This window comes from Corvus cornix, chromosome 27 (assembly GCF_000738735.6).
Source record: "Corvus cornix cornix isolate S_Up_H32 chromosome 27, ASM73873v5, whole genome shotgun sequence".
NCBI classification, from domain to species: domain Eukaryota; kingdom Metazoa; phylum Chordata; class Aves; order Passeriformes; family Corvidae; genus Corvus; species Corvus cornix.
The window spans coordinates 2,826,365-2,840,114 of NC_046355.1; the positions used below are offsets into that span (position 1 = coordinate 2,826,365).

The following is a 13,750-nucleotide window of genomic DNA, read 5'->3' on the forward strand; positions in this document are numbered from 1 at the left end:
TCTCCTGCCACCATCGTGTCCCATCACTGTCCCACCCCATCACAATCCCATTCAGCCACCATCTCATCCCACCTCCGCTGTCCCTTTTTGTCACCAGCCCTCCCACCCCTCTCATTCCTCCCTGCCTGTCCCATGCCCAGCCCCACCCAGTGTCTTGCCACGGGAGGGGCCAGAAGGACCACCCCCAGGCCACCCGTGTCCCCATCTGCTTGGGACCCCCCACCTGTGCCACCGGACTCTGCCACGAGGGATCCTGCTGTCCCTGTCCCCTCTGTGTCCCCCCCAACATCCCCCATCCACCTCCCTGTCTTTTGGGGGTGGGAACTGCATGCTCCATGTTCCCCCAACCCTGAGCCATGTCCCCGCTTGTGTCCCTGCAGGACAGGGGGGGCTGGCACTGCCCCCCGAGCCAGCGGTGCCTCCAAGCTGCCGTAGGACCTGGGGGGCCCCTGTCCCCCCACCCTCATCCCCCTTTGGATTTTAATTGTGTTTCTAAACGTTTTCTACGTGGTGAGGAGGAAGAGGGGTCATTGGGGCCAGGCTGGCAGAGGGGGGGCCATGGGGACCCCCCCAGGTGCCAGGCTGGGCAGGGAGTTGCTGCCTGCACGTCCTGCCTGCTCCTTAGAGGCATTAATATATTAAACACACAAAATCCCCCCCAAACCTCCGCCTCTTGCCTCAGTGTTCCCCTCGCCAGGAGCCATGGATGGAATTTCTCCTAGAAACCGTTTATTGGGGCAGTGGCACTCGGTGGGTGGGGGTGGTGCTGGTGGTGTCCCCAGTGACATCAGAGCATGTCCCAGCGCTGGGGGCTGCACCCCCAGCCCCCCCCGGTGCAGCGGGACCCCGCAGGGCAGCAGTGGCGGCCGTCGGAGCAGCACGAGCCCTGCGGAGAGAGATGGGGTGAGAGGGGGTGATGCCACCCGCACCCCCACCCTGATGTCCCCCCACTCACCTGGGCAAAGGGGCAGCACCCCCAGGAGCCCCCCCGGGCCCGGCAGCACCGCTGGCCCCCGCGGCAGGAGCCAGTGGCACCGCAAGGCACGAGGCCACGCGCGTGGGAGCCAGTGGCTCGCAGTGGGACAGGGGGTGCCCACCGGGGGGCTGCGGGGGTTGGCAGTAGCGGGGTGGGCGCCAGCAGCTTCTCGCAGCTCTCGGTGGCCACGTTGCAGGTGTAGCCCTGGGGACAGCAGTGCTGGTGGTCCCTGCAGCAAACGGCCTGGGGGACACACACAGGATGGGGTCAGTAGGGGACACAGGCGTCCAGGTACCAGGGACCCAGGTACCTGGGTGTCCCCAGCAGAGCCCCAGGGATGGTGCCAAGCCCTGTCCCCAGGGTGCCCACAAAGCCTCCATGGAAGTGACAAATATGGGAGTGTCCCATGTCCCCACCCTGCTTGTCCCCAAAGGGCCACCCCCAGAGTCATGCTCTGTCCCAACCCCCCCATTCCATTCCCAAATCCTCATTTCCCGGGACAGCCCCCCGCCCCTGGGGTGCCTCCACCCCCAGGACCCCAAACCCCAGGGACCCCCCCCCACCTGCTCGAAGGGGCAGCACCCCCAGGTGCCCAGGCTCAGCCGGCAGCACGTGCTCCCATCAGGACAGCTCGTCTCTTCGTCACACTGGACATTCCCCGATGTCACCTGTCCCCCCCGGGCCAGCGCTGGGGTCTTGCGCACCCAGGGCAGCCGGGTGCCCCCCCCCCGCAGGCAGCTGCCCCCCTCGGGGTCGCAGGTGTAGCCCTGGGGGCAGCAGTGCACGTAGTCGGAGCAGCAGACGGCCTGGGGGGCAAAGAGGGGGGGCTGAGCACAGGGGACCCCCAGAACCACGGCTGGGAACCTCCAGGGGACACATCCCCTCCTGCCTGTTCCTGCCCTCCCCTGTCCCGTGTCCCCCCAGACCCAGCCCGGCTCCATCCCCACTTTGAGGGTGGCAGGTATGGAGACCCCCTTGTGACACTTGTGCCCCTCTGTGGGACACACGAAGGTCCCTGAGCACCCCGGTGGCCTTGTGTGCCTCTGCCACCTCCTGCCACTGGAGCCTCAAACTGGTCCCAGTTAGCAGAGGGGGTCTGACTGGGGTGGGGGGGCACCCAAGGGGCCCTGCGTCCCATCAGTGGTTTGGAGCCTGCCCTGTCCCTCCTGGAGGACAAGGGACACCTGTCCTCACCCTGCCTAGGGGACATCTGGCCTCATCCTTCAAGCAGCAAACGGGGACATCTGGCCTTGTCCCTCCTGGGGAACAGGGAACGTTGGCCTTTGTCCCCTCAGGGCACAGGAGAACCCCAGGCCCTGGGGCTGTGGTGGGGGACAGGTCATCGCTGTGCCCTGCTCAACGCCCCCGTGTCCCCCAGTCGGGTGCTCCACTCGGGTCCCTTGAGCCATGTCCAAGGCCACCTCAAGACGCCCTAGAATCTCTGCTCAGTCAGTCCAGGACCCCCAGCTCCCCTGGGTGCACCCCCTGGGCCCCCCACCCCACACGGCCATGGGCAGAGCCCCCCACACCTGCTCGAAGGGGCAGCACCCCCAGGTGCCCAGGCTCAGCCGGCAGCACGTGCTCCCATCAGGACAGCTCGTCTCTTCGTCACACTGGACATTCCCCGATGTCACCTGTCCCCCCCGGGCCAGCGCTGGGGTCTTGCGCACCCAGGGCAGCCGGGTGCCCCCCCCCCGCAGGCAGCTGCCCCCCTCGGGGTCGCAGGTGTAGCCCTGGGGGCAGCAGTGCACGTGGTCGGGGCAGCAGACGGCCTGGGGGGCAAAGAGGGGGGGCTGAGCACAGGGGACCCCCCCAGGGACCACCAGCTCCACAGGATGGGGGACAAATGTGTCCCCTCCTGCCCATTCCCCGCCCCAGCAGGGAGAACGGGGGATATGGGGACCCCCTCATCACTCTTGACCTCCCCCCTCAGTGGGACTCGGGAAGGTCCCTTCACCATCTCCTGCCACTGGAGCCCCAAAGTGGTCCCAGTTAGGACAGGGGGTCTGACTGGGGGATGTCAAAGGGTCTCGCTGTCACCCCCATCCCTGTGGGACACCAAGGAGTGGGAGCCCTCCTGGGGGACAGGGGACATCTTCCAGTCCCAGAGGGGCACAGGGGACCCCCCCTCCTTGTCCCTCCCAAGACGGACAGGGGACATCAAATCCTGTCCTGGGCGAGTACAAGGAACCCCCACCCTTGTGTCCTTCTCAGGGGAACGGGACACAGCTGCCCTCATCCCACCCACAGGGGACAGGGGACATCTGCTTGTCCTGGGGGGCACAGGGGACCCCCCTGTACCTGCTCGAGGGGGCAGCACCCCCAGGCCCCTGAGCTGAGCCGGCAGCACGTGTTCCCATTGGGGCAGCTCGTCTCCTCGTCACACTTGATGTCATGCGCTGGGGACAGGGGACACTCAGGGCTGGTATCCCCTCCCCAGGACAGGACAGGGGCTGGTTGCCCCCTGGGGGGGGGTCTCACCTGTGGGCAGTGCTGCCAGGGGTGCAGAGCCCCCCAGGGAGGTGCAGGTGGAGTGGATCAGGTCACAGGTGGTGCCCTGGGGACAGCAGTGCTGCCCGTCACTGCAGCACACAGCCTGGGGGGAGACACGGGGTGACAAGGGACCCTGGGGATTGGGACAGGGAGTGCACAGCATGGGGGGCATGGCATGGAGGTGCCCTGCGGACAGCAGTGCTGCCCATCACTGCAGGACATGGCCTGGGGGCAGAGATATAGAGTGAGAGGGACCCTGGGGACAGGGTGTGCACAGTATGGGGGACATGGCATGGGGGGAGCATGGCACAGGGTGCCTAGGGTGCAGTGCAGGGTGCCTGGTATGGGGGACATGGCACAGGGTGGGGTGTCCAGGGCCCAGTGTCCACCACAGGATGCCCAGCAAGAGGTGTCTGGTGTGGGATGATCGGGACAAGATGCCCAGGATGGGGCGCCTGCATGGTATGGGGTGAGTGGTGTGTGTTGGGGGTGTGGGGTGCCTGGTTTAGTGCCCAGTGAGGGGTGGCTGGTTTGGGGTACCTGGCACAGGCTGCCTGGCCAGGGGTGCTTGGTGGAGGGTGCCCAGAATTTGGGTGTCTGGTATGGGGTGCTTGGTTTGAGGTGCTCAGTGAGGGTGGCTGATTTGGGGTGCTGGGCACAGGAGGTTTGGCACAGCTGTGCCCATCCCCGGGTGCCCACGGCTGTGCCAGCACTCACGTTCTGCAGGGGACAGCAGCCGTAGCGTGTTGGGGACAGCTGGCAGCAGGTCGCCCCATCGGGACACGCCGAGCGGCCATCGGGACACAGCACCTGGCGCAGCGCCACTGAGGGGACATGCGGTGTCACCACGTCCCCTCCGTGGGGACAGCGAGGGCACCCCGAGGGGACACCCCTTACCTGGGGCGGGGGGCTGGCGCTTCCAGGCGGGGAAGGCCGTGCTCAGGGGGACATCGGTGTCACCAGCGGGGGACACGCAGCGCCCGCGGGTCAGGTCACAGACGGTGCCATGGGGACAGCAGTGCAGCTTGTCAGCGCAGCACGAGGCCTGCGGGTGCCAGCCACACTCGTCACAGCGATGGCCACGCTACATCCCCCCTCAGTGTCCCCGCGTCCCCACACCCCGTACCTGGGGCATGGGGCAGCACCCCCACGCGCCGCTGCTTGTCACACAGCATGTGGCATCATCGGGACACTCGGACTGGCCATCGGGACAGGGGACAGCACGGGGGGCTGCGGAGACAGGTGAGGGATCCCCGTGTCCATCCTGTCCCCTCGAAGCCCACCCCTGTCCCCCAGCCACCCAGCCGTGTCCCCATACCCAGGTCTGTGACACAGGACTGCCCATCAGCACCGCAGTGGGACCCTTGGGGACAGCAGTGGTGGCCCCCGGCACAGGGGACACTCTGGGGAGAGAGAAGAGGGTGGGAGGGCAGGGGGGTCAGGGAGTGCCCCCAAAATGGCAGGGAGAAGGGGGAAACTGAGGCACAGGGGAGGGGGAGGCGGCTCACCTCTGGCAGCTGGCAGCTGGCAGGGCAGGATGAGCTGTCCTGGCACCCCACTGCACTGCGGGCAGGCAGGGCCTGGGGGGGCACAGGGGGGGTTATCATCCCCTGCTGAGGCCCCCCCCAACCCCTCCCCAAACCCGGCACACTCACCGGGGTGACAGGGCAGGGTGCCCCATGGGGACAGGGCAGTTGAGCCCCCACGCCGGCCAGGGCGACCCACAGCAGCAGGAGGGTCCTCATGGCTCTGGGGGCACCTGCGGGACCCCCCCGAACCCCCCGGCCTCAGTTTCCCTTCTCACTGAGTGGGCGGTCAGCTCTGCCCCCTAAATCTCACTTCTTCTTTCAGCCACATGTCGGGAAAGCCCCAGCCCCCCACTTTACCCAGCCCCCCATTTCACCCAGCTGCCCCCACCCCGGGGTGCTGGGGGCGCAGCTCAGGGTGCTGGGGAGGCACTGCGGTGTGTGGCACCCCAACCGCACCCCGATACCATCTCCCCGCGGCGCGGACGGGCCCCCCCGCTGCTCCCCCTCCCATCCCTCTTCCACAATCACTTTCACTTCCCTCTCCCGGTGGTGCCACCGCCTTCCCCGCCCAGGGTGTCACGGTGGGGTTATGTGCTACGGGGGGCGGCTCTGCTCCCCTCGCTGCCGGACGGCTCGGGGGGACCCTGGTGTCACTGCACCCCCCCCACCGCTGCGACACCCCCAGGGCAGGGCAGGACCCCCCGACAGCCCCCAGCACCGGACCCAGCGTTCCCAGACCCAGCACGCCTCCCAGCAGGGACTCCCAGTACCGCCCAGTGTTCCCGCAAGACTCCCGGGACCTCCCGGGGAATCCCAGTGGCCCACATGAGTCCCAGTATCTCCCAGTGCTCCCCCATGATTCCCAGGACCTCCCAATGCTCCCGGCACCTCCCAGCCATCCCCATGGCTCCCAGCTCGCTCCAGCACCTCCCAGTGGCCCCCGTGACTCCCAGTTCCTCTTGTGACTCCCAGTTCCTCCCGTGACTCCCGGTTCCTCCTAGCAGCTCCCAGTGCTCCCAGCAGCTCCCAGTGCCTCCCAGTTACCCCCGTGACTACCAGCACGTCCCAGTTATGCCCGTGTCTCCCCGTAGCTCCCAGGACTCCGAGTCACCCCGTGGCCCTCGGTGCCTCCCAGTACCCACCAGCGCTCCCAGTTCCCTCTCCCGTCCCTGCCCGGCCCCGGCCGCAAGCCCCGCTGCTCCCTGGCCGTAAGCCCCGCCCCCCGCCGCCCATTGGCCGCCCGCCCCGCCCGCCGCGCTCCCATTGGCCAGCCAGGGGCGAGGGGGCGGGCACAGTGCCCTCCGCACCCCGTCAGGTGACGGGCGGTCACGTGACCGCAGCCCCCCACTCCCCCCGGGGCTCCGGGCGGTGAAATCGGGGGGGGCTCGGCCGGACCCTCGGGCCGGGACTGACCGGGCACGGACCGGGGCACTGACCCTCTGCCCGGGGCACTGACCCCTCTGCCCGGGGCGCACACAGACCCCCCTGCCCGAGGCCGTGACCCCTCTGCCTGCAGCCCTGAGCCCCCTGTGCGGCCCTGGACCCCCTCCTCCGGGCAGAGACCCCTCTGTTCTGGACAGAGACCCCCCGTCCGAGGCACAGACCCTGCTGCCCGGGTCACAGGGTTTCACTTCTCGGTGCTGCTGAGTCCTCCAGACCTCACTCCCAGGGCAGGCAGCACCCCCAGACCGCCCCAGTCCCCCCAAATCCTCCCCAACCCCTTCCAACCTCCCTCAGTCCCCACAGCCCCCCAAAATCCTCCCCAACCCCCTCCAACCTCCTTCAGCCCCCACAGCCCCCCCAAATCCTCCCCAATCTCCCCGACCCCCCCAAACTCCAACCTTTGTCCCCCAACTCCCCCATCCTCCCTCCCAATGCCCACAAGTGCCCCTAAATCCTCTCCAAATCCCTTTGAACCCCCCATACCCCAAAGATCACTTCAACCTCGCCAACCCTTCCCAAAACTTCCAACCTCTCTCCAAGCCCTTCCCACCCCCTCCAAGCTCCCCTAAATCCCCTCCAGTGCCAACGCCCCTCTGAACCCCCCTCCACCTCCCCAAGCCCCTCCTCCAACTACCCCAAACATTCCCTAAACTCACAACTTCCCGCCTTGCACCAGCTCCCTCATTCTCCTTCAACTCCCCCAAATCACCTCCCAACCTCCCCAGTCCCAGGAAATCCACTCCAAACCTTCTTCCAACCAGTCCAACACCCCCTCAATCTCCCTTCAAACCCCCTCAACTCGCTCCAAACCCTCCCTAAACTCCAAACTTCCCCCTCAAGCACCCCAAATCCCCTGAAACCCCCCCAAAACCACCCCTGACCTTCCCAACCCTTCCAAATCCCCTTTAGCCCCCATTCCAACCTCCCCCCGTACTCCTTTCCCAGGCCCCCAGCTTCTCCCTAGACCCCCAACTCCTCCAAACCCCCTCTGATGCTCCGAAATCCTCTCTAAACCCCTAAAACCCCCTCCAAACTTCCTCCCGAGCCCCCCCAAACCATCCCTAGACACTCAACCCCAAAAATCCGCCTCCAAACCCCAAAATCTGCCTCCAACCTCCTAAACCACCTCCAGCCTTCCCAACCCCCTCCACACTCCCTTCCAAGCTCCCCAAATTCCTCCAAATCCCCCTCCAACCCCCCAAAATCCCCTTTAAACCCCCCAAACCACCTCCAACCTTCCAAACCTTTCCAAATCCTTTAAACCCCCCTTCCGACCTTTCTCCACACTCCCTTCCAAGTCCCTCAACCCCTCCACAGACCCCCAGTTCCTTCAAATCCCCCTCCAACCCCACAAATCCCCTCCAAACCCCTCAAACCCCCTCCACACTCCCTCCCAAGCTCCCCAACCCCCCTCCCAGACCCCCAACCTCCCCTTCATTACCCGCCTTTTCCCCCCCAGCCCCCTCCCCATCTCCTCTCCATGCAGATACCACATCACCAGCCCATCCCAGAGCGGCCCGTGTGGGGTCGGGGGGCACACGGGGACTTTATTGGGGGTCAGATGGCCGACTGCTCCTGGCGGGGGGGCTCGGAGGGGGCCGGGGGCCGCTCGGGCTCGGTGGCCATGGCGGCCTGGCGCAGCACGGCCATGTGCTCCTCGGCGGCCGCCAGTGACCGCTCGACCCAGTGGCGGGCGGCCGGCTGGCGGCAGGCGCTGCGGGTCACCAGCACCAGGTGACTGACCGACAGCAGCAACGCCGCGGCCCTGCGGGGACACGGAGCTGTCACCGCCCTGTCACGCCCTGTCACCTCCCTGACACCACCCTGCCCCATGGTGGCTTCGTCACCAGCAGTGTGGCCCCAGTTTGCCTGTCCGTGGTGACCAGGGACAGCACCCAGGGAATGGCTTGAGGTGGTGTCACAGGGGGTTTGGGGTGGGTACTGGGGAAGTTTCATCCCCCAGAGGGTGCTGGGCACTGCCCAGGCTCCCCAGGGAATGGTCCCGGCCCCGAGGCTGCCAGAGCTGCAGGAGCGCTGGGACAGCGCTGCCAGGGGTGCCCAGGGTGGGGTTGTTGGGGTGTCTGGGCAGGGCCAGGGGCTGGGATGATCCTGGGGGTCCCTCCCAGCCTGGGATATTCTGGGATATTCCATGATCTGCTCACACCAAGGGGCCTCCCCGCCCTGCTGGAGGTGTCCCCAGAGGTGTGGTATGGGATGGGGAGGGTGTCCCCACCTACAGGTATCCCCCCACCCAGGAGTGTCCCTGTCCTTCCGTCCCTGTCACCTCGCATCCAGCAGTTTGGGGTCCAGCGGGGGGTACATGGATCTCACCACATCGTCCACCCTGTGGTGGGGACAGTGTTAACCCCAAGGGACACTGCGGTGACACCTCCAGCACACCCACCCTGAGCCTCAAGAGGCCTCTTGGAGCCCTGGGACCCCCCCAGAGCCCCAGGACCCCCCTGAGCCCCAGGAACTTCCCAGAGCCCCAGGACTCCTCCCAGAGTCCCTGGACCTCCCTACAGTCCCCAGGTTTCCCTCCAGAGTCCCCAGGGTTCCCTCCAGTGCCCCAGGACCCCCCCAGTGCCCTGGGACATCCCCAGAGCCCCCATGACCCCTCCAGACCCACCCTGTCCCAAAGCCCTGGGGACCCTCCAGAGCCCTGGAATTTTCCCCCCAGTCCCTGGGGACACCCCAGAGCCACGGGACCCCAGCCGAGGGCCCTGGGACCCCCCAGAAGTCCCCTGTCACCTGGGGCTGATGCGCTTGGCCACCACGATGATGTCACCCAGGCTGGCCGGGGACTTCACGCGTGCGCCCGAGCCCATGGTCATGGCCACCAACTTCTCTGTCAGTGTGTGACAGATCTGGGGGACAGCAGTGGGCACTCAGTGCCACCATCACCACCAGTGCCACAAGTGCCACCTACCATCAGCACCAGTGCCACCAGTAGCAGCAATGTCTCCCCTGCCACCATTACCACAAGTGCCACCCACTGTTGACACCAATGTCACTACTGCCACTAGCGTCACTGGTAGCACCACTGCCACCATTGCCACCAGTGCCACCATTGCCACCAGCTCTACCAGTACCACCAGTGCTGCCATTGCCACCAGAGTCACCGGTACCACCAGTGTCACCACTGCCACCAGTGGCCACGCCCTGACTCACCTTCAGGATGGCGATGCAGTGGGACACCAGACCCCTGTGGAGAGGGAGGACGGTGTGAATCCGGCTGTGTCCCCCCTGCTCTGTCCTTGTCCCCTGCGTGTCCCCCCTCTCCTGCCAGCCCACACCCCGTGTCCCCCAGACCAGTGGGGATATTCCCACCCCAAGACCATCTTGAGGACCATCCCCACGGCTTGGTGACCTCCAAATCCATCCCCTGCATCCCATGATGGGGGGCTGGCACTGCACAGGGGTCCCCAGCAGTGGGGGGACATGGGGGACACTCACGAGGCATCTTCGACCCAGTCCTCATTCTCCAGGATGGCCTCAATGTGGGGGTTGGTGATGACCACATCGTCCAGCTCCAGCTCTGAGGGCTCCGACGGCGTCTCCGCGGTCCCCATCAGGTCCACGATGGGTCTGTCAGGGACATGGGGGACATCCCACCAAGCGCCACCTCCTCAGGCTGCCCACAGCCCCCATGGCCTTGATGATGGTGGACATATCCCCAGCTTCATCCCCCTGGTGATGGTGGACGTGTCCCCATCTTTGTCCCCCTGGTGATGTGGCTGTGCCCCAAACTTCTTCCCTCTGATGATGCTGGACATGTCCCCTGCATCATCCCCCTTGTCACAGTGGATATGTCCCCATCTTTGTTCCCTGGATGATGTTGGACACATCCCCAACTTCATCCCTTTGATGATGGCGGGTGTGTCCCCATCTCTGTCCCCCTGATGACTGTGGACACGTCCCCCACATTGTCCCCTTGATGATGCTGGACATATCCCCACCACTGTCCCCGGCCCACGGGGGTTGGGGTCCCTCCCTGGTGGGGACAGAGACACTGCCAGCCCCGCGGGGTCACTCACTTGGTGTCATAGTGGTGGCGCAGGTCCTTGGGGTGACAGTAGCGCTGCCTGCACACCACCACCAGCGCCACGAAGGACGCCAGGAAGATGGTGGCCAGCACCCCGATGGCCACGATGACTACGGTCTCCATGGCTGGTCCCCACCGCAGGGGCTCAGGCGTCCGGTGCCATCACAGCGCACTGGGGGCTGAGGTGACAGGGGGACCGGGGGGGTTGGAACTCCACAGATGTTCTCCTCTCCCTCCCGCACCCCAAAACACCCGGCCAGGACCTGGTGTCATCCCCAGATGCATCCCTGTCCCCGGGGGCTTTCTAGAGGCAGTGTCACCTGGGCGATGGGGTCACTCTGGGTGTGGGGTGCAGCAGGATTTGGGGGGCTATGGGGACATGGGGACAGGGGCTGGGGTCAGGAGAGCAAGGCCTGGGCCACAGTGGGGTGTGGGGACACCCAGAGTGTGTCCTTCTGGGGACCCCCACCCACAGCCCTCTCCCTGTGGGAACATGGAGACCCCCAGAGCCTGACCCTGATGGGACCCCCCGAGCCTTTCCCTATGGGGCCATGGGGAGCCCAGAGACTGATCCCTATAAGAGCCCAGAGTCCCTGTCCCTGTGGGACCACAGGGACCCCCAGAGCCCTGTCGCTAAGGGGCCGTGGGGACTCTCAGAGCCTGGACCCTAGGAAGACCCCCCAGTTCTGATTCCTATGAGGCCATGTGGACCCCCAGAACCCCGTTTCTATGGGGACCCCCAGAGCCCTGTCCCTATGGGACCATGGGGACCCCCACTACCTGGTCCCTACGGTGCCCCTATTCCAATCCCTGTGGGGTTATGGGGACCTCCAAAGCCCCATCTTTATGGGAGCCCTCAGTCCCAATCCCGATGGGGCCATAGGGACCCCCTGATCCTGATCCCAATGGGGCCATGGGGACCCCCAGAATTCTGTCCCCATGGGATCACGGTGACCCCCAATGCCTGGTCCCTAAGGAGTCCCCCTATTCCTATGGGGTCAAGGGGACCTCCAGAGCCCACTTTCCGTGGGGACCCCCCAAATCTGATCCCAGTTGGGCCATGGGGACCCCCCAAGACACCCCTGCTGCAGCAGCAGGGCCTGTGTGTCCCGTCCCCACGGACAGCAGGACACCGGCCATACCAGACCCAGGCGACCCCACGGCCCCACATGGACGGACTGGGGATCCCCGTGGGGTCCCCACCCTGCGGGGGGACCCCCCTCTGCCCATCCCGCGGGCCGGGGGCTCCATCCCTGCCCTCCCTACCTGCTGCGGCCGGGAGGCAGCGCCGGGCGGACACGGGGACACGCGGGGACGGTGCCACTTCCGTGCCGGGTGTGCAAACACGGCCAGCGCCGACCTTTGCCCCCTGACTCACACCCGGGCCCCCCACAAAGGGGGGTGCAGGAGGGGCCCCCCAAACCCTCCGGCCCTCTCCTCACTGCTTCCCCTCCCCCCGCCCTTTTTTCTTTCTCCCCTAAATCCCATTGAATTTTAAGCCAGGTTTAGGGATTTGGCTTAAATTTCCAGCCCGGCTGCAGTTGTCCCTGCAACCCCACAAGGTTAGGGACAGCGAGGGGGGGGAAGCGTGCCCCCCCCCCCCGCCCCCCTCCGCCACTTTCTCACTGCGATTAAAGCCTTAAGAGGGATTTTGGCTGCCAAAGCTGCTTGGGCTGTAACCCCCTGGTGCCTGGCCCTGGGGGGGGGCACAGCCCCGGGGGTGTCCCCAGGGCCTCCAAAGTGTCCCCAGCGCCGCCCCCAGCCCGGGGGGTGTCCCTGTCCCTGTCCCGGCTGGGGTCGGACCCTGCCTGTGCAGCACCAGGGAAGGTGGGACCTGGCACCAAGGGGAAAGGGGGTCCGGGGGGCACCGAGAGAGGGGGGCACTGCTGGGGGGCTGGGGGGGTCCTGGGAGGGGGGGTGCCGCTGGGAGGGCCCTATGAGGATGTTGGGGGGGAGCTGCTGGGGCGGTGTCCCTGTGAGGGTCTGGGGGGGGGGGGGGTGAGCTGCTGGGGGTGCTGGGGTCCCGGGAAGTTCCGTGAGGGAGGTTGAGCTGCTGGGGGGTCCTGTGAGGATCTGGGGGGGGGGGGGCTTTGCTGTTTAGGGGGTCCGGGGGACTCTGAGTATCTGGGGGAGGGGGGGTCGCTGCTGTAGGGGGAGCCGGGGGTGTTTGTCTGGGGGGTCTGCGGGGGTCGCTGCTGGCGGTTCCCGGTCCCGCACAGCCTTGGTTGCGGGGGGCACGGGGCTGATAGGAGGTCCCGCTTGGCCCTGGGGGTCGTTCCGGGGGTCCGGAGGTGGGGCTGGAGGTCTCTGGGGGGGCCCCGGCACGGGTCTATGGGGGGGATCGTTCCCAGGGGTCCCCTACAACGCCTGGGCTCCCGTGGGGGGGGTTGGGGGATGGCCGGGGGGGTCCGAGCGGGGGTCGGCCCGAGGTCCCCTCCCGGCTCCCTCGGCGGGTCCCTGCGAACCTCCCGGGCCCCCGATCCCTCCCGGCCCCCGCACCTGGAGCGGCTCCGCGGCGGCCGCGAACAAGATGGAGCCGGGCGGGGGGCGCGGAGCGGGGCCGGGAGCGGGGGTGGATCGGGATGGGAGCGGGAGGGAGCAGAGAGGGAGCGGGGATCGGCCGGGCTCTGCCCCCGGCACCGCCCTCCTCCCGCCCCGCAGCGCTCCGAGGGGGCCCGAGGGTCCCCTACGCCTCCCAAAGTTCCTGAAGTGCGTCCCATGCATCCAATAGTGTCCCCAAATGTCCCAAAGAACCCCCACTGCACTCCTGAGGAATCCCCTCTTGTCACAAAGTACTTTCTTGTGCCTCAAAGTGGCCTCACTGCATCCCAAAGTGGCTCCATTGTGTCTCAAAGTGCCCCTGCTGCACCCTCCAAACACCATCTTGTCCCCCACGGTGCCCCCTTGTGCCCCCAAACTTCCCCCCTGCATTCCAAACAGTCCCTGTCCCGTCCCCAGCTGTGTCCCCTTGTGTCCCAAAGTGTCCCAGTTGCATCCCAAACTGTCCCCGTTGTGTCCCAAACCACCAGCCCTGCAAGTTCTCCTTTGTGTCCCAAGAATCCTCGTGCCCCAAAATGACCGCAGTGCACCCCAAAGTGTCTCTGTCTTGTCCCAAAGTGTCCCCATTGCAGCCCAGCTTGGCCCCACTACATCCTCACACATCCCCACCACACCCCAAAGTGCCCTTGCTGTGTCCCCAAGTGTCCCCTCTGTACCCCAGCCATCCCCGTGTCCCTGCTGCCATGTGCTGTCCTTGCTGTGTCC

At 66.4% G+C, this 13,750-nt stretch overlaps 2 protein-coding genes across 5 annotated transcripts; both read right to left on the reverse strand.

Annotated features, from left to right (window-relative positions):
- Positions 1-707: 707 nt before the first annotated feature.
- Positions 708-6,246, reverse strand: GRN (granulin precursor). 3 transcript variants are annotated; one of them, XM_039565804.1, is made up of 13 exons: positions 6,141-6,246; positions 5,125-5,228; positions 4,978-5,049; positions 4,788-4,872; positions 4,596-4,699; positions 4,367-4,514; positions 4,187-4,293; positions 3,458-3,572; positions 3,278-3,375; positions 2,506-2,748; positions 1,540-1,782; positions 956-1,219; positions 708-886 (listed from the first exon to the last, which is right to left on the reverse strand). In XM_039565804.1, the coding sequence occupies exons 1-13, from the start codon at positions 6,229-6,231 to the stop codon at positions 788-790; spliced, it is 1,773 nt and encodes a 590-aa protein (XP_039421738.1). In that variant the 5' UTR covers positions 6,232-6,246; the 3' UTR covers positions 708-787. The 3 variants fall into 3 exon arrangements, with proteins under 3 accessions (XP_039421738.1, XP_039421739.1, XP_039421740.1); XM_039565805.1 differs by lacking the exon at positions 6,141-6,246 and adding an exon at positions 6,055-6,138; XM_039565806.1 differs by lacking the exon at positions 1,540-1,782.
- A 1,700-nt stretch (positions 6,247-7,946) lies between these two features.
- TMEM98 (transmembrane protein 98) lies at positions 7,947-13,068 on the reverse strand. Of its 2 annotated transcripts, none has more exons than XM_039565952.1 (7): positions 12,986-13,068; positions 10,479-10,665; positions 9,898-10,029; positions 9,613-9,646; positions 9,193-9,308; positions 8,726-8,785; positions 7,947-8,206 (listed from the first exon to the last, which is right to left on the reverse strand). In XM_039565952.1, exons 2-7 carry the CDS (start codon positions 10,607-10,609, stop codon positions 7,999-8,001), a joined length of 681 nt encoding a protein of 226 aa, XP_039421886.1. In that variant the 5' UTR covers positions 10,610-10,665; positions 12,986-13,068; the 3' UTR covers positions 7,947-7,998. The 2 variants fall into 2 exon arrangements, with proteins under 2 accessions (XP_039421886.1, XP_039421887.1); XM_039565953.1 differs by lacking the exon at positions 12,986-13,068 and adding an exon at positions 11,753-11,841.
- Positions 13,069-13,750: the final 682 nt, after the last annotated feature.

Excerpts from the sequence above, each read along its gene's own strand:
- GRN (XM_039565804.1), bottom strand. The coding sequence starts at position 6,231 with ATGGGCGGCGGGGGGCGGGGCTTACGGCCAGGGAGCAGCGGGGCTTGC. Across the intron at positions 4,700-4,787 it reads GTCCTGTGTCACAGACCTGG|CCCCCCGTGCTGTCCCCTGT; the intron begins GTATGGGGACAC and ends CTGTCTCCGCAG. Across the intron at positions 4,294-4,366 it reads GCGCCAGCCCCCCGCCCCAG|TGGCGCTGCGCCAGGTGCTG; the intron begins GTAAGGGGTGTC and ends ATGTCCCCTCAG.
- TMEM98 (XM_039565952.1), bottom strand. The coding sequence starts at position 10,609 with ATGGAGACCGTAGTCATCGTGGCCATCGGGGTGCTGGCCACCATCTTC. Across the intron at positions 10,030-10,478 it reads CGCCACCACTATGACACCAA|ACCCATCGTGGACCTGATGG; the intron begins GTGAGTGACCCC and ends TGTCCCTGACAG. Across the intron at positions 9,647-9,897 it reads GACTGGGTCGAAGATGCCTC|GGGTCTGGTGTCCCACTGCA; the intron begins GTGAGTGTCCCC and ends CCCTCTCCACAG.